This window comes from Moschus berezovskii, chromosome 6 (genome assembly GCF_049115385.1).
Source record: "Moschus berezovskii isolate FMDL1 chromosome 6, NW_MosBer_1.0, whole genome shotgun sequence".
NCBI lineage: Eukaryota > Metazoa > Chordata > Mammalia > Artiodactyla > Moschidae > Moschus > Moschus berezovskii.
In genome coordinates, this window is record NC_142465.1 from 33,691,836 (window position 1) to 33,718,326 (window position 26,491).

The 26,491-nt window shown below is 40.3% G+C and overlaps 2 protein-coding genes across 7 annotated transcripts in view; one reads left to right on the top strand and one right to left on the bottom strand.

Moving 5' to 3' along the window:
• Positions 1–10,229, bottom strand: part of LARP4 (La ribonucleoprotein 4) — a 72,001-nt gene extending 61,772 nt beyond the window's left edge. For 4 of the 5 annotated variants that reach the window (XM_055394300.2, XM_055394301.2, XM_055394299.2 and 1 more), the window contains exon 1: positions 10,080–10,229. In XM_055394300.2, coding sequence (XP_055250275.2) covers positions 10,080–10,097 — 18 coding nt within the window. In that variant the 5' untranslated portion in view covers positions 10,098–10,229. The remainder of the gene's footprint in view (positions 1–10,079) is intronic. The other variant, XM_055394302.2, reaches the window with a different exon arrangement.
• Positions 10,230–14,873: 4,644 nt separating this feature from the next.
• The window catches only part of FAM186A (family with sequence similarity 186 member A), an 86,775-nt gene continuing 75,157 nt past the window's right edge, over positions 14,874–26,491 (top strand). For both annotated transcript variants that reach the window (XM_088836687.1, XM_088836688.1), the window contains exon 1: positions 14,874–15,044. In XM_088836687.1, coding sequence (XP_088692813.1) covers positions 14,874–15,044 — 171 coding nt within the window. The remainder of the gene's footprint in view (positions 15,045–26,491) is intronic.

Sequence of the window (26,491 nt, forward strand, 5' to 3'; positions counted from 1 at the left end):
GGGATTTTGAGAAAAAAGAAGATTCTGATTCAGCAGTTCAGAGATAGGGCAGAGAGTTTATATTCTAACAAGTCCTGGGTAAAGAAGTTTGCTGAGGCTCACACTTTGAACAGCAAGGGAACTGGACCACCCTAAGTCATATGCCAAGTTGTCAAAAATCAGGATTCACTTATTCCACACCCAGAAGAAAACCTTAAGTTTATTCATCAATAAAGCTATAACTGCTGGTCCTCCACTATCAGAGGAAAAGATAAGTTCCCTAAATTCTCACAACTTCAGTCAGATGACAGATGATGACTGTTTTAAAAAAAAAAAAAATGAGGCTGCCATAGATTACCAGCTTAACTTCTGGAGTCATGGATTGCTCTAATATATAATCAAACAGACTACTTACAGAAAGTTCTACTGAGATTAATGTACCACCTTACTGTTAAAGATTAGGAACCCAACTGATAGGTATTTAGCATTCAAATATAGTCATCAAAATAAAGAAGGCAATGCCAAAGAATGTTCAAACTACCACACAACTGCACTCATCTCACATGCTAGCAAAGTAATGCTCAAAATTTTCCAAGCAAGGCTTCAACAGTACGTAAACCAAGAACTTCCAGATGTTCAAGCTGGATTTAGGAAAGGCAGAGAAACCAAAGGTCAAATTGCCAACATCCTCTGGATCATAGAAAAAGCAAAAGAATTCCAGAAAAACATCTACTTCTGCTTCAATGACTATGCTAAAGCCTTTGATTGTGTGGATCACAACAAACTGTGGAAAATTCTTCAAGAGACGGGAATACTAGACCACCTTACCTTCCTCCTGAGAAACCTGTATGCAGGTCAAAAAGCAACAGTTAGAACTGGACATGGAACAATGAATGGACTGGTTCCAAATTGGGAAAGGAGTACGTCAAGGCTGTACACTGTCACTCTGCTTATATAACATGCAGAATACATCATGAGAAATGCTGGACCGGATGAAGCACAAGCTGGAATCAAGATTGCCAGGAGAAACACCAATAACCTCAGATAGGCAGATGACACCACCTCTTATGACAGAAAGCAAAGAGGAACTAAAGATCCTCTTGATGAAAGTAAAAGAGAATGAAAAAGCTAGCCTAAAACTCAACTCAAAAAATGAAGATCATGGCATCTGGTCCCATCACTTCATGGCAAATAGATGGGGAAACAATGGAAACAGTGACAGACTTTATTTTCTTGGACTCCAAAATCACTGCAGATGGTGACTGCAGCCATGAAATTAAAAGACGCTTGCTCCTTGGAAGAAAAGCTATGACCAACCTAGACAGCATATTAAATAAAGCAGAGACATTACTTTGCCAACAAAGGTACGTCTAGTCAAAGCTATGGTTTTTCCAGTAGTCATGTATGGATGTGAGAGTTGGACTATAAAAAAGGCTGAGTGCCAAAGAATTGATGCCTTTGAACTGTGATGTTGGAGAAGACTCTTAAGAGTCCCTTGGACTGCAAGGAGATCAAACTGGTCAATCCTAAAGGAAATCAGTCCTGAATATTCATTGGAAGGACTGATGCTGAAGCTGAAACTCCAATACTTTGGCTACCTCATGTGAAGAGCTGACTCACTAGAAAAGACCCTGATGCTGGGAAAGATTGAAGGCAGGAGAAGGGAGAGATGACAGAAGATGAGATGATTGGATGTCATCACCCACTCAATGGACATGAGTTTGAGCAAGCTCCAGGAGATGGTGAAGGACAGCGAAGTCCATGGGTTTGCAAAGAGTCAGACACAACTTAGCAACTGAACAACAAAATACCAAGTCATTTTACTTCAAATTGGTCATCTTATAAAGCCAACAGCTAATTACACAAATGAGTTCAAAAAAACCTCAAAACTCAAATATCAAAATAATCCTTTTCAAAAAAGGACAACTTTTAATTTCTAGTGTGTACAGTCAAGTCAGCAAGCCATTTGTTATGGAAACTGAAATGAGACTTATCTTTCGTAAGTAATATGTGAAAGAAAACTCATATATATTTATTATTTACCAGATACTAACTGCTTTACATTGACTGTCAATCCTCTTAACAACTCTTTGAGATAAATAATAAGTACAATATTATCTCATACTTTAACATTATCCTGAATTTACAGATAAGGAAACTGAGAAACATGTGTTAAACAACCTGCACAAGGTCACACTAAAAAGTTGCCTAACCTGAGCAGGCAGCCTGGCCCCAGAGTCCATGTTCTTAACCATTCTTTTATGCAATCTTTCACATAACTGTATCTTATCATTATTACTCAGTCAATGCCCTCCTATTTTTTTTCCTTCCTCCAACTCAAAAGAATAGAATAACCTATTTCCCTTAGCTCATGGCTCAGCGGGTAAAGAATCCTCCTGCAATGCGGGAGACCCGGGTTCGATCTCTGGGTTGGGAAGATCCCCTGGAGAAGGGAAAGGCTACCCACTCCAATATTCTGGCCTGGAGAATTCCATGGACTGTACAGTCCATGGGGTCGCAAAGAGTCGGACACGACTGAGTGACTTTCATTTCATTCATTTCCCTTAGCTAGCTCAATTGTAATTCTCAATGCCTTCAACAACAAATACTTTGATACCAACTTAGTACACTGTCTTGCCTTTTTAATGATATGGGGGAAAAAACTTGCCAACAAGCACACAGTGAGCCTCTAATCTCTTCTGAAAAAAATTATCATACAAACCAGGACATTTTTGAGAATAAAACAGGACAGTTGTTCCAGAAAACAGGTGTACACTATGACTGTTCAGGTCAAAACGGGAGCTATGGCCAATTTCATTTGTTTTGTAGTTTGCAGTATCCAGTGGTATTATTAAAATACTTCCCAACTCTACACTATATAAACCCTGGATTACTTCTGACTTTTCCGTCCTGACAGAGAAAATACTCTTCTCTTTCCAAAATAATATATAAACCAAACAAAACTTAATTCCATATCCTTGGCTCTCTGCCTATGCTCATACCATACTTCTAGTAATATTCATCTGAAGTATTCCTCTGTCTTTAATTTAGAGGCAGTCATTAATATATACAGAGAGATTTTCTAAACTAAAAATTGGTTCAAATGTCTTGACAAGGCAACAGACAAGACAGGAAGCATGAGTATGTGATGTTCAAATTTCTTTTCCTTACATTTACTTACACTTACACATTAGAAGGGCTTCCCTGGTGGTTCGGATGGTAAAGAATCTGCCTGCAGTGCAGAAGACCCAAGTTCAATCCCTGGGTCAGGAAGATCCCCTGGAGAAGGGAATGGCAACCCAATCCAGTATGCTTGCCTGGAGAATTCCACAGACAGAGGAGCCCGGTGGGTTGCAGTCCACAGGGTCACAAACAGTTGGACACAACTGAGGGACTAACACACTATACACTGGAAAAAATATTTTTTTTCCAAAAGAGCCAATATAAAGTGTCTATTTGCACTTTATCAATTGTATTTCTTTAAATCTTGCACATAAATGAGTCTGTATTTTAGCAGACTACAGTCTTCATCCTCATTTTTAAAGTTTTATTTGCCTAATTAATAGTATACCCAAAGTATAAAAACTTTAAGGTAATTAACTGCTTTGCCTTACCGAGAATCAGAGCAAATCAGTAACAAGCCTAGGATTAGGTAGAACTCAAAGATATATGCCTCTCTTTTTTTAATATATTTACTTTAATTGGAGGCTAATTACTTTTTGTAGTGGTTTTGCCATACATTAACATGAATTCACCACGGGTGTACATGTGTTCCCCATCCTGAACCCCTCTCCCACCTCCCTCCCCATCCCATCCCTCTGGGTCATCCCAGTGCACCAGCCTCGAGCACCCTGTCTCATGTATCAAACCTGGACAGGCGATCCGTTTCACATATGATAATATACATGTTTCAATGCCATTCTCCCAAATTATCCCACCCTCGCCCTCTCCCCCAGAGTCTAAAAGACTGTTCTATACACCTGTGTCTCTTTTGCTGTCTCGTATACAGGGTTATCATTACCATCTTTCTAAATTCCATAAATATGCGTTAGTATACTGTATTGGTGTTTTTCTTTCTGGCTTACTTCACTCTGTATAATAGGCTCCAGTTTCATCCACCTCATTAGAACTGATCCAAATGTATTCTTTTTAATGGCTGAGTAATACTCCATTAAATCAGTGCTATCATACAGTAGTTTTTGCAACAAACAGTGCTACTATCACCTAGTTTTAATAAATTTCCCAGAAATATCTAATATATAAAAGTAAAAATTTCAGTCATTTGGAAGGCCATATCCTGGACAATTTACACAATGACACACTTGCTGTGATGATCAAATGATAACGTCTGTCAAGACTTTACCTAGACTGTACTGCAACAAGGTTTACTGTATCACATAAACACCATTAACACAACCTAAATAGCAGAAGAATCACTCTCAAACTACCGATAGGAAGTTGCTCAAAAAAAGTTGTCACTTGTCTCAGGTCATAGCTAACATTTGATTCCAGGATTCCAAACCAAAACCCTTACAAAAAATCACAGTGCAAAAGTTTACAACAGAAACTGGAAACCTCCCTCATGAATAACTTTAAAGAAAACACAACTTAAACAAAACGCAGAATATAGAAATGATAAATGAAAATGCTATAAGCACTATAAGAGCTAGAGTCATTTTTCATTTTCACTTAAGAATACTCGAAGTGGAAATTAAATCTTTTTTAAGACTTCACAATGACAGCCGCATTAGTTTCTCCATTTCCTCTACTTTCTGCTCCTCTGCAATACAGAGACCCCATCTCTAACCACAGGGTCAAAATCTTTTTTTTTAAGCTCCTAGGTATGACGCAGTGATAAAGAATCTGCCTGTCAATGCAGAAGATGCAGGTTCTATCCCTGGGTCAGAATGATCCTCTGGAGGAGGAAATGGCAACCCACTCCAGTATTCCTGCCTGAAGAATTCCACGGACAAGAGGAACTTGGCGGGCTACAGTCCACGGGGTCGCAAAGAGTCAGACACAACTGTGCAATTGAGCACACGTGCACACATGCAAAGACCAAAATCATAGATGTCAAATATTCATGTCTAGTACTTAGGATCATTTCCATCAGCTGGAAAGTAATATGGAGCAGGGAGACAGCCTGAACAAATCCAACCAGACAGGAAACAGTTGAATACCAATATTTCTAATTTCTAGTTTTTCACAAGTAATTTGAAGCACTTCGAAGTACTTCTACATCTTTATATTTACTTCTGAGCATGCTATTCCACTTTTCACACTATGAAAATAGAAAATAATTTCTACTTCATTTTCAATCCATTACATCTAAAAGTATTTCTTTGAAAATGTCTATCCATTTAAATATTCTGCATCCAGAATTTTCCAATAAATATTCCAAAATCAAACTGTTCAAAAACTTCTCAGCCATTTACTTATTTATTACTTCCTGGCAATCAGTTCACAATTTGTGTCAACATTTTTTTCAGGCATTTTTGAAAAAGCATTTTCAGTCGGTGATATCTAATAACTTTTTATAAATACAAACCTATTGAAGCTAATGGGGAAAAACTGAGTACTGCACTGAGCGTAAAAGACACAAAGCTATTCATAATTACTGCAATATAAAATTAATATCAACTTTCATTATTAAGGCAAATATGTAACTTATTTCAGATTCTAAGGCTAATCTAAAATTTAAAATGTTATCACCTAAAAAAGCAGAAAAATTTACAAGTCAGATAAGTTATTTTACAAATTGTGTAAGGGACATCCCCTGGTGGTCCAGCGGTTAAGAATCTGCTTGCCAATATAGGGCACACAGGCTCAATCCCTGGTGCAGGAAGATTCCATGCGCTGTGGAGCAACTAAGCCAGTGCGCCACAACTACTGAGCCTGTGAGCCACATCTACTGAGCCGGTGAGTGCTACAGCCCATGCTCAACAGGAGAAAACACCACAATGAAGGTCCATGCACCGCAACCAGAGAGTAGCCCCCACTCATCACAACTACAGAAAGCCTGCACAGCAATGAAGATGCAGAAAGAAAGAAAGAAAATACTTTTTAAAATTGTGTAAGATCTGGGGGAAGGGAGAACAGGGATTTACTGCTTAATGTGTACAGAGTTTCAGTCTTACAAGATGAAGCTTCTGGATAGGGATAGTGGTAGTGGTTGCACAACAATGTACTTAATACTACTGAACTGTATATTAAAAATGGTTAAGATGATATATTTTATGTGTACTTTCCATAATTAAAATTATTTTTTAAAAATTATGTGAGTGTTAAACATCCTTGAATATTCATTTTTAGGGAAAAACTCAAACAGAGACAGAAATCCAATTAAAACATTGCCAAACAACTAGAGCAGACATAATTGACTGAAAATATTGGAGGGGGTAAATGATCCGAAAAGAGAATAAAACGTTAGCAAACCATAGAAATATGAAAATAACTGCACAGTGTTTCCTCAGTGTTCAAAAACTTAAATAACTCAATAATCACCAGAAGAACACTGCACATTGCTGTTTCAAACTTTCAGAATTTTTGTAACTAAGTATGTTGGAGCGCCGGAGAAGGGAATGGCACCCCACTCCAGCACTCTTGCCTGGAAAATCCCATACATGCACTACAGTCCATGGGGTCACTAAGAGTCAGACACGACTGAGCGACTTCACTTTCACTTTTAACTTTCATGCATTGGAGAAGGAAATGGCAACCCACTCCAGTGTTCTTGCCTTGAGAATCCCAGGGACGGGGGAGCCTGGTGGGCTGCTGTCTATGGGGTCGCACAGAGTCAGACACGACTGAAGCGACTTAGCAGCAGCAGCATGTTGGAGCACATTTGACAATTTGGTATATTATCCAAAAGTTTTTACCTCTACCCAAAGACAGACACTTATGTGTCTACTTCAGAACAGAGGTGAGATAAAAACAATAAACTACTGAAGTCTGAAGTCTGTATAGCCCTTTGTCTGCAAGATCAAGTTTTTAAGTATTATTTAAAATAGGATCTCTTGTCTGCCTATAGATTTCTATTGTAGTAAACTGCAATTTGAAGAGGCCATGGCAACCCACTCCAGTATTCTTGCCTGGAGAATCCCCATAGACAGAGGAGCCTGTCAGGCTACAGTTCATAGCATCGCAAAGAGTTGGACACGACTGAGCGACTAAGCACAGCACAGCACATACTGCAATTCAGAGTTTTAACTCCAGCTTCAATACTCACTAGCTGCATGATCTTGGGCAAGTTTCTTTAATTTTCTGTGTGTTAGCTTTTCTCTAAAATGGAGATGATAATGCTACCTACCTCACAGGTAGGCTTGAGTTGATGTTTATAAATGTATACATGCAGCAAGACTTAAGAGGCCTGACACACAGTAAGCACAATTTATGTGTACACCACTATTATTATAGTATTATCATTACTATCGTCTATTCCACTGATTCCAGTTATAAAATAATTAAGCTGGGGTCTCTCCAGAAAAATGCATGCATGGATAAAAGATTTTGAACACAACTGCAGAGGACTCACAGATCCTATATTAGAGAACTCCTATTCAAAGCAACTTGGCTTGTAGTCAACTGGTTATTAACCTCCTTGGACCTTTTCAGTAGTCCAATTAACCTATGAATCTCTTCTCAGAATATTTTTTAAGTATATGAAATATGCAGAACCACAAAATAGTTACCAAAATATTTTAAAATGTCTACTTTAGTAATAAATGTGCTTCTTCACTAATGAATTAAATAAGGCTTTCTTACCTTTAACAAGGAGCAATACACATAAATATTTCATGATATCTGCAAAAACTGTAATATGAAGTGAAAACATTTCTCTCGGTGCATCCATTTGAAATGTCAATAATTTTTAATTCTTTTCAATCCTAGATTTCAATTAGTAGCTAGTGAAAATAAATATGTAATTTTTTTTTTCCATCAACCAAGTTCTGTGTTTAGGGACCCAGATTAGGAACCCTTGGGTCACTGGAAAGTAAGTGCAAAAATAAGTTTTGGAATCAGTGACTTGTGTTCTAGAAGTCAGACTTCAGACTTTAGTCCTCACATTATTTACACCTGAATGACCTTGGACATCAAACTTCTGCGCTTTAGTTCCCTCATTTAGAATACAAGAGGTTACAGGGACTGAATATTAGTTAACAAAATGCCAACAGGCCAGTGTGTTATATTTTACTGATTTTAATACCATGTAATTAGACCCAAATATTTAGTGCCATTGTTAATTTTCAGGAAAACTAATTATATGTAAAAACGAAACGACAAAAAACTAAAAGCCAAATACTGATTTATAAAGAAAATGATTAATGGAAATATTAGTTGTAGGTAACATTAAGTGAGAGTCATGATCTGGCATCAGAATGACCTGTATCTAAATCCCAGCTCCACTATTTTAGGTTTACCAAGTTATTTGACCTCTCACCTCAGTTTTCTCATCTGTAGAACACTGCAATGTTGTTTTAGAAATAAAGAGCGGTTCAGCTTAAGCTGTCAATAAATGGAGCTATTATTAAGGTTCACGTTTTAACAAAGCCAAAACAATCAATTTGGAACTCAGAAGTTTGTTTTGGAATTAATCTTGGATATAACTGAAACTTCAGTCTTTTGCCGGGTATAACACAGACACTTAAAACCCGCAGCATTTGCTTGCCGTAACATTCTGATACAAACTGGCGCTGTTTAAAATCATCTGATTTCTTATTCTGCCCAAGGAAATCAATGAGGATTAGAAAAACAAAACAGACTCAATAACTTAAAATCTCTTCATGATGTACTTGAAATGTTTCAGTGAATGTTTATTATCAATGTTGAACTATTCTTTAAAATCCAATCATCAGCTACACAGTCGATTAAAACAAAAACGTAGAAGCACGTATTTATGTCGGAATATTACGGACTAAGATTCCTCCCTTCGTCTGAAAGAAACCCGCCATAGACTGGCCCTGGTTCCCGACCCATTGTACAACCTGTAAATTCCTTCTCTCATTGAAAAGATTCTTTTTATGAACATAGTTAACAAGTGCCAAGTTGCGAAGTTGCAGCTTTGCTGGTTTGACGTTTTCACAATGCAAGAACAATACGATCTGGAATCTACTCAAAGCATTAGCCAGGCAGTCAGCTGATGCTCATTGCACACAAGAGAAAGACAGAAATAAGAGAAACTGAACCTTGTATTTATGTAAAATAGGTATCCACTACCTTTAAAACTAAAATACGCCAACAACAGATGTTCCAGTTAAAGTAATAAATGTGCTGCAGTCCATGGGGTCGCAAAAAAGTCGGACACGACTTTGCGACTGAACAACAAATTGTTAAATAACAATACAAAAAAAAAAAAAAAGGCTTTGCCCGAACTAGGTTTCGTTCGCTCTTGGAATTTTCCCTGTAAAAGGCTCTTATCCGTTCATAAAACCGGTCCTTCATCACGGAGTCGCTGCCTGAGTTAACTTTTACAAAAGGTCAAAGCGGTGCCTTTCAAGGCTTCCAAATCCTACAGGCTTTCTCCTCCGTTCACAGTAACTCGCTTTCCACCCACAGAACGTTCCAGAGACGAGGGATGGGGACCAAACAAAATTTGGTGGGGGCTGCTAGAAAGAGGCTTTCAACTTTCTTTTCCAAACACTTAGACGGAATTTCACCTTCCTCCCTCGGCGGCCCCACATGTTGCTCGCCTGCTCCCAGAGGCCCGCGCGAGGCCTCGCTTCACCCGGAACGCGCCCACCTGATTACCCTTCTCTCCCCAGACTCCGCCCTCTGCCCCCCCCCACCCCCGGCTAGCCTCCTTTAGGAGGTCCATATGGGACGCTTTCCCCTTCCTCCGATCCTCACGCCGCACCAGACAAGACTCGATTCTCCACCTCCGCTTCTCCCCAAGCAGGCACTCGCCGCCCCCTCCACAGCCTCCGAAAGTGCGGCGAGCGCGCAGCGCGGAGCCGCGGGCCTGCACGGCCCAGGTGCTGTGTCAGCCTGTCTGCCGGCTCCGCGCCGTGTACGGCCTGGAAAGTCACATGGCGCTGGGACCGGCCGGCGCCACCACACTCCAGCTCTCCTCAGAACACGATGAGGTTCCCAAGTCCACTCACCTCCACGAAGAGCAACATGTCTTCCTCCGCTCGGCCCAATCGTTCTCGCCGACGCGACTCCAACTGGCTTACAGGCCCGAGCCCCAATCTCCAGGATAAGGACACTCGCCTGGCCCCTCCACCCGGCAGCGGACCCGGCTCCTCCCCCGCCGTCAGCCGCTGCGCCCTGACCCGCCCTGTCCCACCTCCCTTGAAACAGCAACTGTTTCCGGCTCTAGAGAACAATTGCTTCCGGGAGAAGAGAAAAGCCTCGGCGCGCTCAACTATTGCACTACCTTTTCCAGCCGCAGTTTGGACTGTACTATCATCTGACATGGGGGTGGGGGGGGGATGGAATCCATCAGAGGAAAGCACCATTCTGTGCCACGGGGGGTTGGAAAAATTTTAAGGGCGCATTTTATCCCTGGCCCATTGAAGAGTTACCATAATAACTCCGCAGTTTCTCATGGCCCAAGACCTAGATCTGAGAAAAAGCCGAGATTGTGCAAAGTGTACTGAAAAACGCCCGGCCCTACTGAAAAGGCGGTGACTCGCAGAAAAAAAAGGAAAGAAGGAAAAAAATGCAGCAGTAAAGGTAAACATATTAACAACAACCCGTTCACATTAAAGGCCTGGCACTATCCTGACTATTATATGTGAATTAATCTAAACAATTCAACGCAATAATACTGTTATCCCCATTTTACTGTTGAAGGAGCCCTCTAGGGCTTCCCTTGTAGCTCAGTTCTTAAAGAATCTGCCTGCAGTGCAGGAGACCTAGGTTCAATCCCTGAGTTGGGAAGATCCCCTGGAGAAGGAAATGGCAACGTACTCCAGTATCCTTGCCTGGAAAATTTCATGGACAGAGGAGCCTGGTGGACTACAGTCCATGGGGTCGCAAAGAGTTGGGCACGACTGAGCGGCTATCACTTACTTACTGGGAGAGCGGGTTTCCCTAAGACACACATTCAAAGAACTTTGCCCCACGTTCTCCTGAATCAGGTACCCACATCTTTGCTCAGTATGTTATTTGGTAATAGCAATACTTAGTCTGGAGCGCCTCTTCGTTGATGTCCTGCCATCAATTCAAATGAAATACAATAAAAACAATTTTTTAATTAATCTTTGTGATTAACTGTTGCTGCTGCTGCTAAGTCACTTCAGTCGTGTCCGACTCTGTGTGACCCCATAGACGGAAGCCCACCAGGCTCCCCCGTCCCTGGGATTCTCCAGGCAAGAACACTGGAGTGGGTTGCCATTTCCTTCTCCAACATGTGAAAGTGAAGTCGCTCAGTCGTGTCCGACCTTTAGCGACCCCACGGACTGCAGCCTACCAGGCTCCTCCATCCATGGGATTTTCTAGGCAATAGTACTGGAGTGGCTTGCCATTGCCTTCTCTGATTAACTGTTAGATGATCCAAATTCTTTATCATCTTTAGCCACACTTACTAGGATTTATCCCGCCCTTAACAGTCTCACTTCTATATCTTAACTCAGACATTTGTCGTTTGATATAATCATGTCTTGATTTTCAATAAATTTTTTCCATTACATTATTTCAAAAAATCTTCCTAAATTGAAGGCTTCATTTTCACCAAACTGCTATTATATCCCATGTAATCTCCCTTGTCTGTATGCATGCTAAGTCGCTTCAGTTGTGTTGGCCTCTGTGTGACCCTATGGACCGTATCCCACCAGGTTCCTGTATCCATTGGATTTCCCAGGCAAGAATACTGGAGTTGGTTGCCATTTCTTCCTCCAGGCGATCTTCCCAACACAAGGATTGAATCCTGGTCTCCTGCGTTGCAGGCAGATTATTTACAGTCTGAGCCACCAGGGAAGTCTACATTCAAGGTTGCTGCTGCTGCTGCTGCTAAGTCACTTCAGTCGTGTCCGACTCTGTGTGACCCCATAGACGGAAGCCCACCAGGCTCCCCCGTCCCTGGAATTCTCCAGGCAAGAACACTGGAGTGGGTTGCCATTTCCTTCTCCAACATGTGAAAGTGAAGTCGCTCAGTCGTGTCCGACCTTTAGCGACCCCACGGACTGCAGCCTACCAGGCTCCTCCATCCATGGGATTTTCTAGGCAAGAGTGGGTTACTTCACTTCAATTAAACCAGTTACTTTTCCCCTAAAGTACAAACTCAGCACTCACCTCCAAAGCCATGGCTCAAGGTGTCTTCCCTATCTGGAATGCCTTCATTTGTCAATCAACCTTCTCTCTCCATAAGTTTTCCCAAAGACTCCGTTCCTCACAGATCTCTTCTTCATGTCCCTTGTTTAGCACTTGAATATTATATTCTAACTTAAATTCTTTTTTCTTTTTTTGTTGTTTTTCAGTTTCTTCACAGGTACCCTATCATATATTCTTCACAGTCTAGGATAATGGTAGCCACATAGTAGTATCTCAACAAATGCTCGTCAAATTGAAGAGATTTTTAAAAACTTGTTTTAAAAAGCCTTCATTGCCAGTTGCTGATGAATTCCATGCTGCATAAAAAATATGAGGGAGAGAGAAAGCACAATAATACTAAATTAGTTGATCAGCATGTAGGCTGCTTTGTGAATGCCTACTAGGGTAAGCAATATAAAGAAATCAAGAGGAATTAAGTTATTAAAGGATGTCATAATCTAATAATATTATCAACAAAGTAATTTAATACATTAATTGATAATGTCAAGGAATATTGGGTAATGATGGATATTTTAATGAAACCTCATGTTTCTGAAAGCATTCTCCTTAATTGGGGCCCTTTCAGAAAACGTTATGAACTCCCTTGAATAAACAGACTTAATTTTGATTTATAGGAACGGAGGGAGTGATATTTTATGGGGAGGGGAAGGAGGGTATACTCTTAACAATAAAAGAAAGTGTTCCGGACTTAGAGAAGTTTCCACAAGGAAAGGAGTTTTAATATTTATTTATCTACTTCCTTCCTTACTTATTTGGTTGCACTTGGTCTTAGTGGAGGCATGCGAACTCTTAGTAGCAGCATGTGGGATCTAGTTCCCTGACTAGGGATCTAACCCGAGCCCTCTGCGTTGGGAGCACAGAGTCTCAGCCACTGGACCACCAGGGAAGGAGTTTAAAACTATAATGAATGTCCAGATATTTTAGACAGTTTCCATGGAAGTACTGAAAAAGAGTATGCCAAACGTTAGACAAACCTAAAGTACAGGGAGTTCCCTGGTGGTCCAGTGGTTAGGAATCCGCCTTCCAATCCAGGGGACACAGGTTCCATCCCTGGTTGGAAATAGGATCCCACGTGGCACAGGGCAAATAAGCCTGTAGCCTGCAACTGTTGAAGCCCATGTGCACTAGAGCCAGTGCTCTGCAACAAGAGAAGTCTGCATGCTGCATAGAAGAGCTAGCACAGCCAAAAAAGGAAACAAGGAAACCTAAAGTACAGCATCTGGTTTTGAGAAGTTCGACAACTAGTAGATAGAAACAAACAACAAATAGTTACATTTCAATAAGTACTATAATACCAACTTTACAAGATGATTTGGGACCACAGGGGAGGGATAACTTAGACGACAGGATCTTAAAGAGAAGGGAATATATTTATATATTGCTTGATACTTTTAAAAGACAATTACATTATGATCCCCTGTATCCCTTTCTCCAAAGGACTGAAACAAATTGTTTAAATTTACAAGTTTTTCAACAAGCACTCATAAAGTACTCATAGTTCTCATAATTGGTATACATCTACAATTTGTATAAAATCTAAAACCTACAAAATGATATTACATAGTTTAGGAACACAAACACCTGCAGTAAAACTATATAAACATAGAGTAGACATAAATGCATCAGATTTATGCTTGTTATAGCCCTAAATACATCGGGTTTATGCTTGTTATTGCCCTCTGAAAATGGACAAAGGGGAAGGAAGGAAGCTGGGGAGAATAACAAACTTTATCTCTAATGCTTTATTAAAAAAATATCTGAAGCAAAATATGACAAGATGTTAATATCTGTTCATTCTAGGTGATAGGCACATGGCTATTTGTTCTGTTACTTTCTGTACTTTTTTGCACTTTTTTAAATTAAAAAATAATCTACACAGCCAGCAAAACCATCTGTCCTTTAATTGCTCCGGTGTCTAAAATACTTTCACCTCCTCTACAAAGGAGCTGCCCAAAGTGATTTTTTCAGTTAGAAAGCAGCCTCTAAGCATACCCTTCAATTTCTCAGCCAACTATGGAACTTCAAAGCCTTCTTCAGTCAGGCTCCTTGAATAAATGAGCCACTAGGCAGTGCAAAGAGTGTGATCTTCATCCAAATACTATCTTCCAAGTTACTACAAGTCTAGGAAAAGTTGAGGGGCAGCTGAGGAAGTTGTAATGCAATTATTCCATTACAAGCTTAAACATTCTTAAGCAAAACCTCAGGAAGAGAGAAGAACCAGGAGTTAAAATTGATATATTGGATCTTGAATTCTAACACCTAGATTTTAAGCTCATTTAAGCGAGGCTATATCGTCTATTTCTTTTATAGTTCCTGTTGTCTATTCTTTCCTACCCACCCTCCCCCCTTCACCCACTACCATACAGCATATAGAATGCCTAATTCTCTGCATATAGTAAGCACTCTTCAAGTATCTGAGTCAATGATAATGTCACAATGGGTCTATTATGACATCACCAGGACTGGAACACCATGGGTAGGATCAGGGTACTCCACAATCTCTGGGAGCAAGAAAAGCCTCTTCTAGCTTCCTTGTGGATGGCTTAAAAGCATTTGCCTATATTTTGTAAAAAACAAAGAAATAAAAGAAAATCACTCAACTTTCCAAAACATTTATCAAAATGTCAACTGAGACAAACGATGAATATGAAGCAGAAAAAGAAACTTCGGATTTCACCAAAATGTACAAAGCTGTCCTAGAAATATCAGAGGTTCCTGAGATTGAGATTCCATTTGAAGTTCAGGACGTCATCAGTAGGATTGAGCAAGCACAACTCCAGCGAGCCAGAGAGGTAGGTAGTAAATGAAAAGTTTTAGATTGCAACTTTCTTTTTAACCTTTCCATGAGGAGCTACTTTATTTTTTTTCAAGACTCACTTTGTTTTCATGATATTTGACTGAGGTAACTTTGAATTCAAGTGACAATTTCCTCTGACTCTGGATCAGTCAGTACAGTTCAGTCACTCAGTCATGTCCGACTCTTTGTGACCCCATGAACTGGAGCACGCCAGGCCTACCTGTCCATCACCAACTCCCGGAGTTCACTCAAACTCATGTCCATTGAGTCAGTGATGCCATCCAGCCATCTCATCCTTTGTCATCACCTTCTCCTCCCACCTTCAATCTTTCCCAGCATCAGGGTCCTTTCCAATGAGTCAGTTCTTTGCATCAGGTGGCCAAAGTATTAGAGTTTCAGCTTCAGCATCAGTCCTTCCAATGAACATTCAGACTGATCTCCTTCAGGATGGACTAGTTGGATCTCCTTGCAGTCCGAGGGTCTCTCAAGTCTTCTCCAACACCACAGTTCAAAAGCACCAGTTCTTCGGTGCTCAGCTTTCTTTATAGTCCAACTCTCACATCTATACATGACTACTGGAAAAATCATAGCCTTGACTAGAAGGACATTTGTTGACAAAGTTATGTCTCTGCTTTTTAAAATGCTGTCTAGGTTGGTCATAACTTTTCTTCCAAGGAGTAAGCGTCTTAATTTCATGGCTGCAATCACCATCTGAAGTGATTTTGGAGCCCAGAAAAATAAAGTCAGCCACTGTTTCCCCATCTATTTGCCATGAAGTGATGGGACCAGATGCCATGATCTTAGTTTTCTGAATGCTGAGCTTTAAGACAACTTTTTCACTCTCCTCTTTCACTTTCATCAAGAGGCTCTTTAGTTCCTCTTCGCTTTCTGCCATAAGGGTGGTGTCATCTGCATATCTGAGGTTATTGATATTATTTCCAGAATCTTTATTCCAGCTTGTGCTTCCTCCAGCCCAGCGTTTCTCATGATGTACTACGCATAGAAGTTAAATAAGCAGGGTGACAATACACAGCCTTGATGTACTCCTTTTCCTGTTTGGAACCAGTCTGTTGTTCCATGTCCAGTTCTAACTGTTGCTTCCTGACCTGCATACAGGTTTCTCAGGAGGCAGGTCATGTGGTCTGATATTCCAATCTCTTTCAGAATTTTCCACAGTTTATTGTGATCCACACAGTCAAAGGCTTTGGCATAGTCAATAAAGCAGAAATAGATGTTTTTCTGGAATTCTCTTGTTTTTCGATGATCCAGCGGATGTTGGCAATTTGATCTCTGGTTCCTCTGCCTTTTCTAAAACCAGCTTGAACATCTGGAAGTTCATGGTTCACGTATTGTTGAACCCTTGCTTGGAGAATTTTGAGCATTACTTTACTAGCATGTGCTGCTGCTGCTGCTGCTAAGTCACTTCAGTCGTGTCCAACTCTGTGTGACCCCATAGATGGAAGCCCACCAGCCTCCCCCATCCCTGGGATTCTCCAGGCAAGAACACTGGAGTGGGTTGCCATTTCCTTCTCCAATGTGTGAAAGTGGAAAGTGAAAAGTGAAAGTGAAGTTGCTCAGTCGTGTCCGATCCTTAGTGACCCCACGGACTGCAGCCTAACAGGCTCCTCCATCCATGGGATTTTCTAGACAAGAGTACTGGAGTGAGATGAGTGCAATTGTGTGGTAGTTTGAGCATTCTTTGACATTGCCTTTCTTTGGGATTAGAACGAAAGCTGACCTTTTCCAGTCTGTGGCCACTGCTGAATTTTCCAAATTTGCTGACATATTGATTGTAGTACTTTCACAGCATCATCTTTTAGGATTTGAAATAGCTTATCTGGAATTCCATCACCTCCACTAGCTGTGTTCATAGTGATGCTTCCTAAGACCCACTTGACTTCCCATTCCAGGATGTCTGGCTCTAGGTGAGTGATAACACCATTGTGATTATCTGGGTCATGAAGATCTGACAGAATGTGGTCCACTGGAGAAGGGAATGGCAAACCACTTCAGTATTCTTGTCTTGAGACCCCATGAACAGTATGAAAAGGCAAAACAATAGGTCACTGAAAGATGAACTCCCCAGGTCGGTTGGTGCCCAATATGCTACTGGAGATCAGTGGAGAAATAACTCCAGAAAGAATGAAGGGATGGAGCCAAAGCAAAAACAACACCCAGCTGTGGATGTGACTGGTGATAGAAGCAAGGTCCGATGCTGTAAAGAGCAATATTGCATAGGAACCTGGAATGTTAGGTCCATGAATCAAGGCAAATTGGAAGTGGTCAAACAGGAGATGACAAGAGTGAATGTCAACATTCTAGGAATCAGCAAACTAAGATGTACTGGAATGGGTGAATTTAATTCAGATGCCCATTATATCTACTACTGTGGGCAGGAATCCCTTAGAAGAAATGGAGTAGCCACCATAGTCAAAAAAGAGTCTGAAATGCAGTACTTGGATGCACTCTCAAAAATGACAGAATGATCTGTTTGTTTCCAAGGCAAACCATTCAATATCACAGTAATCCAAGTCTATGCCCTGACCAGTAATGCTGAAGAAGCTGAAGTTGAACGGTTCTATGAAGACCTACAAAACCTTTTAGAACTAACACCCAAAAAAGATATCTTTTTCATTATAGGGGACTGGAATGCAAAAGTAGGAAGTCAAGAAAAACCTGGACTAATAGGCAAATTTGGCTTTGGAGTACAGAATGAAGCAGGGCAAAGGCTAATAGAGCTCTGCCAAAAGAATGCAGACACCCTCTTCCAACAACACAAGATAGGACTCTACACATGGACATCACCAGATGGTCAACACCGAAATCAGATGGATTATATTCTTTGCAGCCAAAGATGGAGAAGCTCTATACAGTCAGCAAAAACAAGACTGGGAGCTGACTGTGGCTCATATCATGCAGTCCTTATTGCCAAATTCAGACTTAAATGGAAGAAAGTGTAGAAAACCACTAGACCATTCAGGTATGACCTAAATCAAATCCGTTATGATTATACAGTGGAAGTGAGAAATAGATTTAAGGGACTAAATCTGATAGAGTGCCTGATGAACTATGGATGGAGGTTCGTGACATTGTACAGGAGACAGGGATCAAGACCATCTCCAAGAAAAAGAAATAGCAAAAATGCAAAATGGCTGTCTGAGGAGGACTTACAAATAGCTGTGAAAAGAAGAGAAGCGAAAAGCAAAGGAGAAAAGGAAAGATATTCCCATTTAAATGCAGAGTCCCAAAGAATTGCAAGGAGAGATAAGAAAGCCTTCCTCAGCGATCAGTGCGATGAAATAGAGGAAAACAATAGGAAAGATTAGAGATCTCTTCAGGAAAATTAGAGATACCAAGGGAACATTTCATGCAAAGATGGGCTCGATAAAAGACAGAAATGGTATGGACCTAACAGAAGCAGAAGATATTAAGAAGAGGTGGCAAGAATACACAGAAAAAGTATACAAAAAACATCTTCATGACCCAGATAATCACGATGGTGTGATCACTCACCTAGAGCCAGACTCTGGATCAGTTCAGTTCAGTTCAGTTCAGTCGCTCAGTCATGTCCGACTCTCCGCGACCCACAGGCTCCAATTCTTTTTTTAAAAATGATTTATTTATTCATTATTTTTGGCTGTGCTAGGTCTTCATTTCTGCATGCAGGCTGTCTCTCCAGTTGCAGCGAGAGGGGGCTACTCTTCGTTTCAGTGCACAGGCTTCTCATTGTGGTGGCCTCTCTTGTTGCAGAGCACAGGCTCTAGGTGCAGGGGCTTCAGTGTTTGCAGCACAAAGTTTCAGTAACTATGGCTCAGGGCCACATTAGTTGCAGCCCATGAGCTCTAGAACTCGGGCTCGGTAATTGTGGCACATGAGCTTAGTTGCTCTGCAGCATATGGAATCTCCCAGACCAGGGATCAAACCCATGTCCCTTGTGCAGGTGGATTCTTGTCCACTGTATCACCAGGGAAGTCCCCACAAGCTCCAATTCTATATTAATCACTTTCAATTTCATATCAGAGTTAATCAAGCTTTTTAAGAAATAAATCACGTGTGTTATTCAGTGGTTGTAATAAAAAATCATTCTATAGCTAATATTGATATCTAATTTTAGTCAATAGCTTTCATTTTTGTCTACTGTGCTTTTATCAAATAGTTATTAACAAGAAGAAATGTGATTGACTTCTAGCTCCTTTTCTTTCCCCTGAACACTTCATAGAAGAGGGGTTTATTGGCCAAGAGAAATCCAAAGATGGTACATTTTTTCTTATGTGTTTTTCTAGGAGTTTTATACTTTTAGATTTCACATTTGGGTCTATGATCCATTTTGTTTTAATCTTTGTATATCATATCAGATATGGATCGAGGTTATTTTTTAAAAACAATTATTCTAGCTCTGTTTGTTGAAAAGACTACTCTTTCTCCATTAAATTGCATTTGCACCTTTATTGAAAATCGAATGACCGTATATGTGTGAGTTAACAGAGTCTCCAGTCTGTTCTCTTGACTACTTAAGTATCTTTATGCCACTACCACAGTGTCTTGATTACTGAAGTTTCATAATTCTTGAAATCATATAGTTTTAGTTCCTCAGCTTTGTAGTTTTTCAGTTGTCCCCAACTTCTCTCACATCTGCCTTTTAACTCTTTATCCTCTTCTTGGGCATTTCTCTCAATACTTAAACATTCGTAACCTAAAAATTGTCTTTGTTCACACTACTTTTTCTCTTGCTTTCCCATAGGAAATTTAGAATCAGTCTGTCAAACTCTATTGGGGGAAAAATGCCTACTGGTATTTTGACTTGAATGTATTGAATTTGTATATCAATTTGGGGAGAATTGAAATCTTAACAATGTTGACCCTTCTGACCCCTGATCATAGCATATCTCTCCATTTATTTAAGTCTAATTTTCCAGTGTCAGACTTTATTTTCTGGGGCTCCAAAATCACTGCAGATGCTGATTGCAGCCATGAAATTAAAAGACGCTTACTCCTTGGAAGGAAAGTCATGCCAACCTAGATAGCATATTAAAAAGCAGAGACATTACTTTGCCAACCAAGGTCCGTCTAGTCAAGGCTATGGTTTTTCCCGTGGTCATGTATGGATGTGAGAGTTGGACTGTGAAGAAAGCTGAGCGCCGAAGAATTGATGCTTTTGAACTGTGGTGCTGGAGAAGACTCTTGAGAGTCCCTTGGACTGCAAGGAGATCCAACCAGTCCATTCTAAAGGAGATCAGTCCTGGATGTTCATTGGAAGGACTGATGCTAAAACTGAAACTCCAATACTTTGGCCACCTCATGCAACGAGTTGACTCACTGGAAAAGACTCTGATGCTGGGAGGGATTGGGGGCAGGAGAAGGGGACAGCAGAGAATGAGATGGCTGGATGGCATCACCAGCTCCATGGACATGAGTTTGAGTGAACTCCGGGAGTTGGTGATGGACAGGGAGGCCTGGCGTGCTGTGATTCATGGGGTCGCAAAGAGTTGGACATGACTGAGCGACTGAACTGAACTGAATTTTCCTCAGTAGTGAACGTTAAGCCAACCTTACGCTTTTGGAGTAAACTATTTGCTTTGCGTATACTTTGCTCTTCTTTTGTTTTCTAGTTTCTTTAAGGACAAGCTGAGGTCACTGATTTGATAAAATTTGTTTTATTTTGTTTTGTTTTTAACTGTGCTGAGTCTTCCTTGCTGTGCCAGGGCTTTCTCTAGTTGCAGTGAGCAGGAGCTACTCTTCATTTCGGTGCATAGGCTTCTTATTGCGGTGGTTTCTTTTATTGTGGAGCACAGGTTCTAGTTGCTTCAGCTTGTTAACGTTTTTAGTGTTTTGTTCCATATAGTTCCCCCTCTGCAAATGAAAATGCTGTGTTTTCATTTTCATTCAGTTTTATCTATGTTATAGTTTCATTTTTAATTTTTTCTTTGCCCCATGTGTTATTTCAGTTCAGTTCAGTGCAGTCGTTCAGTCGTGTCCGACTCTTAGCGACCCCATTAGTTATTTAGAAGAGTGTTATTTAGTTTCCAAATATTTGGAGACTTCTTGCTCTTATTTATTTCAAATTCAATTTCATTGGGGTCAGAGACCTTATTTCATATGATCTGAAACCTAGTGAATTTCTTGAAATTTGTTTTATGGCTCAGAATATGGTCTACATTAGTAAATGTTATGTATGCCATTGAATACAATTTTCATCCTGTTATTGAATAAAAATAACAATTACCTCAAATCAGTTGATAGTATTGTTCAAGTCTTCTGTTGTTTTTTTTTCTCAACTTTATCACTTATTGAAAGAGGGATATAGAAATGTTTGGCTATAACTGCAATTTTGTATTTCTTCTGATAGTCTATCAAATTTCCCTCACGTACTTTAAATCTTTCCAACCAGTCCATTCTAAAGGAGATCATTCCTGGGTGTTCATTGGAAGGACCGATGCTAAAGCTGAAACTCCAATACTTTGTCTACCTCATGTGAAGAGTTGACTCACTGGAAAAGACTCTGATGCTGGGAGGGATTGGGGGCAGGAGGAGAAGGGGATGACAGAGAATGAGATGGCTGGATGGCATCACTGACTCGATGGAGGTGAATTTGAGTGAGTTCCAGGAGTTGGTGATGGACAGGGAGGCCTGGCGTGCTGTGATTCATGGGGTCGCAAAGAGTTGGACACAACTAAGTGACTGAACTGAACTGAACTGAAACATTTAGAATTGTTATGTTTTCTCAATGAATTGGCTACTTTACTATCATGGAATGATCCTATTTATCTCTAGTAATATATTTTTTGGGCTTCCCTTGTAGCTCAGTTGGTAAAGAATCTGCCTGCAGGAGACCCGGATTCAATTCCTGGGTTGAGAAGATCCCCTGGAGAAGGAAATGGCAACCCACTCAAGTATTCTTACCTGGGAAATCCCACGGACAGAGGAGCTTGGCAGGCTATAGTCCTTGGGGTCTCAAGTGTCAGACTTGACTTTATGACTAAACCACAATATACTTTTCTCTGTAACTTAAACAAACTTTGTTTGTTTGTAACTTATCAAACAAACTTTGTTATAGCCACTGTAGCTTTCCTTTGATGAGTATTACCATCCTTTTCCTTTTTACTTTCTTTCTTTTAGTCACATTGTTTAGCATGTTGGATCTTATTTCCCTAACCAGGGATCGAACTCATGTCCCCCTGCAGTAGAAGCATGGAGTCTTCTACCTGGACCGCCAAGAAGTCCTCCTTTCCTTTCTTCTATTCTTTTACTTTAAATATATTTGGCTTACTATATTTAGAATAGATTTCTTACATGGACTTTCATGGTGATACAGTGTATAGGAATCTACCTGCCAATGCAGGGGACATGGGTTCAATCTGTGGTCCCAGTAGATCCAATGTGCCTCAGAGCAGCTAAGCCCATAAGCCGCAACTACTGAGCCAGTGTGCTACAACTACTGAAGCCTGTGCGCCTAGAACCTGTGCTCTGCAACAAGAGAAGCCACTGCAATGTAAAGCCCCTGTACCATAACTAGAGAGAAGCCCCCACTTGTCACAACTAGAGAAAGCCTGAGAGCAATGAAATCCCAGCACAACCAAAAATAAATAAATAAATAATTTAAAAAATAGGTTTCTTATAAGAAGCATATAACTGAGTTTTTTTTTAATCCAACCTGACAATTTCTGCCTTTTATTTGGATGTTTAGACCATTTATATTTAATACAATTATCAGTATGGTTAAGTTTAAATTTACCATCTTGCTATTTGTTTTGTTTGTCCCATGTTTTTTGTTTGTTTCCTTTTATCATTTCTGACTTCTTTTAGAGTGAATATATGATTCCACTTTATTTCCTTTACTGGTTTACTAGCTATGCTTTTACTTTTCAATGGTTGCTTTGGGGTTCATAGTGTATATATTTAGGTTATCACCATTAACCTTAAAGTGTATTACACCAATTTTGACCAGTGTATAAACTTTACATCTATATTCTCCTTTTTTCCTCTCCTGGCCTATGTGATATTTATATCATACTTCTACATGTATTATAAACTTAATGTCTATTACTTTCCAATTATTTTTGTTTGAAACAAGCAGTTAACCTATTTTAAAATATTTTTTCTGATAAAATATACATAACAAAATTTGTGATTTGTATCTATTTTTAATTGTACAATTCATTGGCATTAAATACATTTATAATGTTATGTAACCATAAAATGAACCCTGAATATTCATTGGAAGAACTGATGCTGAAGCTGAAGCACCAATACTCTGGCCACCTGATGTGAAAAGCCAATTCATTGGAAAAGACCCTGATGCTGGGAAAGATCGAGGGCAAGAGGAGAAAGGGGCGACAGAGGATGAGATGGTTGGATGGCATCATTAACTCAATGGACATGAGTTTGAGCAAACTCCAGGAGATAGTGAAGGACAGGGAAGCCTGACATGATGTTTCATCACCCCAAACAGAAACTCTGACCCATTAAACAATAACTACCCATTCCCCTTTTCCCCCAAACCCTAGCAACAGCCATTTTTCTTTCTGTTTCTATGAATTTGCCTACTCTAGACACCTTATGTAAATGAAATCATAAAGTATTTGTCCTTTTGTGCCTGATTTATTTCATTTGGCGTGTCTTCAGAGTTCATCTCTGTTGTAGTGTTTGTTAGAATTTTTTCTTTTTAAAGCTAAATAATATTCCATTGTATGTATATATCATATTTTAGGCACATGAGTTGCTTCCACCTCTCTGCCATTGTGAATAATGTTGCTATGAACAAAGAAGTACAAATATCTATTTAAGTGCCTGCTGTCAATTCTTTGTATACTCAGGAGTAGAATTGCTGCATCATATGGTAATTTTATTTTTCATTTATTGAGGAACTGTAGCGCCAGCTAACTGATGAAAATTAAACCAAGAAACTCATTCTCTGACTTGCTGAATTGCAGTACAAGTTGAGCTCCCAGTGTCACTAGGTGGCTCATGTTAAGAGTGAGAACATTGAAAAAGGACTGGGATCCTGAAAACTGGAATGGGGATGTATGCAAAGACTTTGTTAAAGCTTGGAATATTGAAAGCTCTAAGTAATGATGAGTTTTCTTTGCCAGAGAAGCTGCCTCTTTACCCCGCATCAGTGAGAATGGCTGCTCCACACCTGTCTCAGAGGATTAACCTGTATTGCCTGAGGAAACTACAATGACCTTTCCTGAGGCAGTTGTACCAAGCAAGATGCTGCTGCTTCCTCAGAAACCACTCCCACAACATCTCTTTGTTTCTAGACCTGTAACTAGATTAAAATCCAGTAAGCCACTGAAGATGAGGTATAAAGTGTGACCCATGAGGAAGTGCACTACACTCCAAAAGAACTACTTGAATTTTCTAATTTTTACAGATGGAAGTCCAGGGAATATGTATGGGAATGGATGTTGAAGGTGTGGGATAGTGACAGAAGAAACATAAATTTGGAGCTTCCCTGGTGGTTTTAGAGAAGGAAATGGCAACCCACTCCATCACTCTTGCCTGGAGAATCCCATGGAAAAAGGAGCCTGACAGGCCATGGTCCATGGGGTCTCAGAGAGTTGGACACAACTGAGTGACTAAGCACGCACACGCACGCACTGGTGGTTTAGTGATAAAGAGTACACCTGCCAATGTAGGAGACACCAGTTCGATCCCTGGATCAAGAAGGTCACACATACTGAAAGTGACTAAGCCTGAGAGCCACAATTATTAAGCCTGTGGTCTAGAGCTGGGGAACTGCAGCTACTGAGCCCTCAGCTGCAACTATTGAAGCCTGAGTACCCTAGAGCCTGTCTCAGCAACAAGAGAAGACGCTGCCATGAGAAGTCTGAACAATGCAACTAGAGAGTAGCCCCCACTTGCCACAACTAGAGAAAAGTCCTTACAGCAATAAAGACACAGCACAGCCAATAAATAAATTAGAAAATTATATTAAAAAACATAAAAGTGGATCAGGCTAACTGATGTAGAATCACTAAAGCAAGATTTAGTATTTAATGTTGCAGCTTGGTGAGTTAGAAAAGGCTCTAACAGTTTGGTTGGTTGGTTCACTGAGACATGGACCAAAAAGTTACTCACACACAGTGAATAAGTTAGACATGCCTGACTTGTCTTGGTTTAATGTAGGGAATAATTAGAAGGATTAGAGAGACTGGAATGTTAAGGTGGATTTAAGATCTATTCATCCACCCTGGGAGAATCCAGAAGACATATCTTTCATCATAACTGTGAGAAATAACTTTATAAGAGGAGCCTTGGCATCCTTGGAGAACTCTGTGATCACTCTTTTCTGTAGGCCAGACCTTATACTGGAATTAGAAAATCTAAAAACATTGGGAGTAATTGTATCCTGAGGTGGCAAGGGCCAAGTAGGGGCATACAACCACCAAAGGCCGAGTGGGCATGGTTACCATAATGCACAGCAGGGTCCAGTCAGACACCAATCAGAATAGTATGACTTATGAAGACCTATGGCACTGGCTAGTTGATTGTAGTATTTCTACTAAAAGTAAAATTGGGTTTCCCTGGTGACTCAGCTGGTAAAGAATCCACCTGCAATTCAAGAGACCTGGGCTGGATCCCTGGGTTGGGAAGATCCCCTGGAGAAGGGAAAGGTTATCCACTCCAAATTCTGTCCTGGAGAATTCCATGGACTATATAGTCCATGGGGTTGCAAAGAGTTGGATATGACTGAGTGACTTTCACTTACTAAACTCTTACTTGATCTGCATAAGTGGAAAATTTCTAGGTCATGTGAACCAAAGTCTAATCTGAGTCATAACAACAGAGAGTCATGGCTCCTCAATCAATTCTCAGACTTAAGCCAGTTTATAGACCCAGAACCCCATGAAGGAAGGAGAGGATGGGTTTCTTTGAGGAAGGACATGGTCAGAAATTCATGCTATTAATCCTTCTCCAAGTCTTCTTCAAAAAGACCTGGCCTTTTACTAGAATGACTATGTATTGGAGAATAGGAAATAATGAAACCTTTTGGGGACTACTGGATACTGGCTCTGAACTGATACTAATTCTAGGAGATCAAGAACATCATTGTGATCTGCCAGTCAGAGTGTAGGCATTTATGGAAGTCATGTGATCAGTAGAGTTTTAGCTCAGGTCTATGTCACAGTGGACCCAATGGGTCCCTGAACCCATCCCGTGGCTATTTTGCCAGTTCTGGAATACATAAAAGGAAAAGACATACTCAGCAACTGGGAGAATCCCCACATTGGTTCTCTGACTGTGGAGAGGGTTATCACAGAGGGAAAGGCCAGGTGGAAGTCATTAGAACTGTCTTTACCTAGGAAAGTAGTAAACTGAAAACAAGACTGCATTTCTAGAGGAATGGAAGAAATAAATGCCATCATCAGGGAAAGATGCAGGAGTGGTAATTCCCACCACATCTTCATTCAACTTGCCTATCTGGCCTGTGCAGAAGAC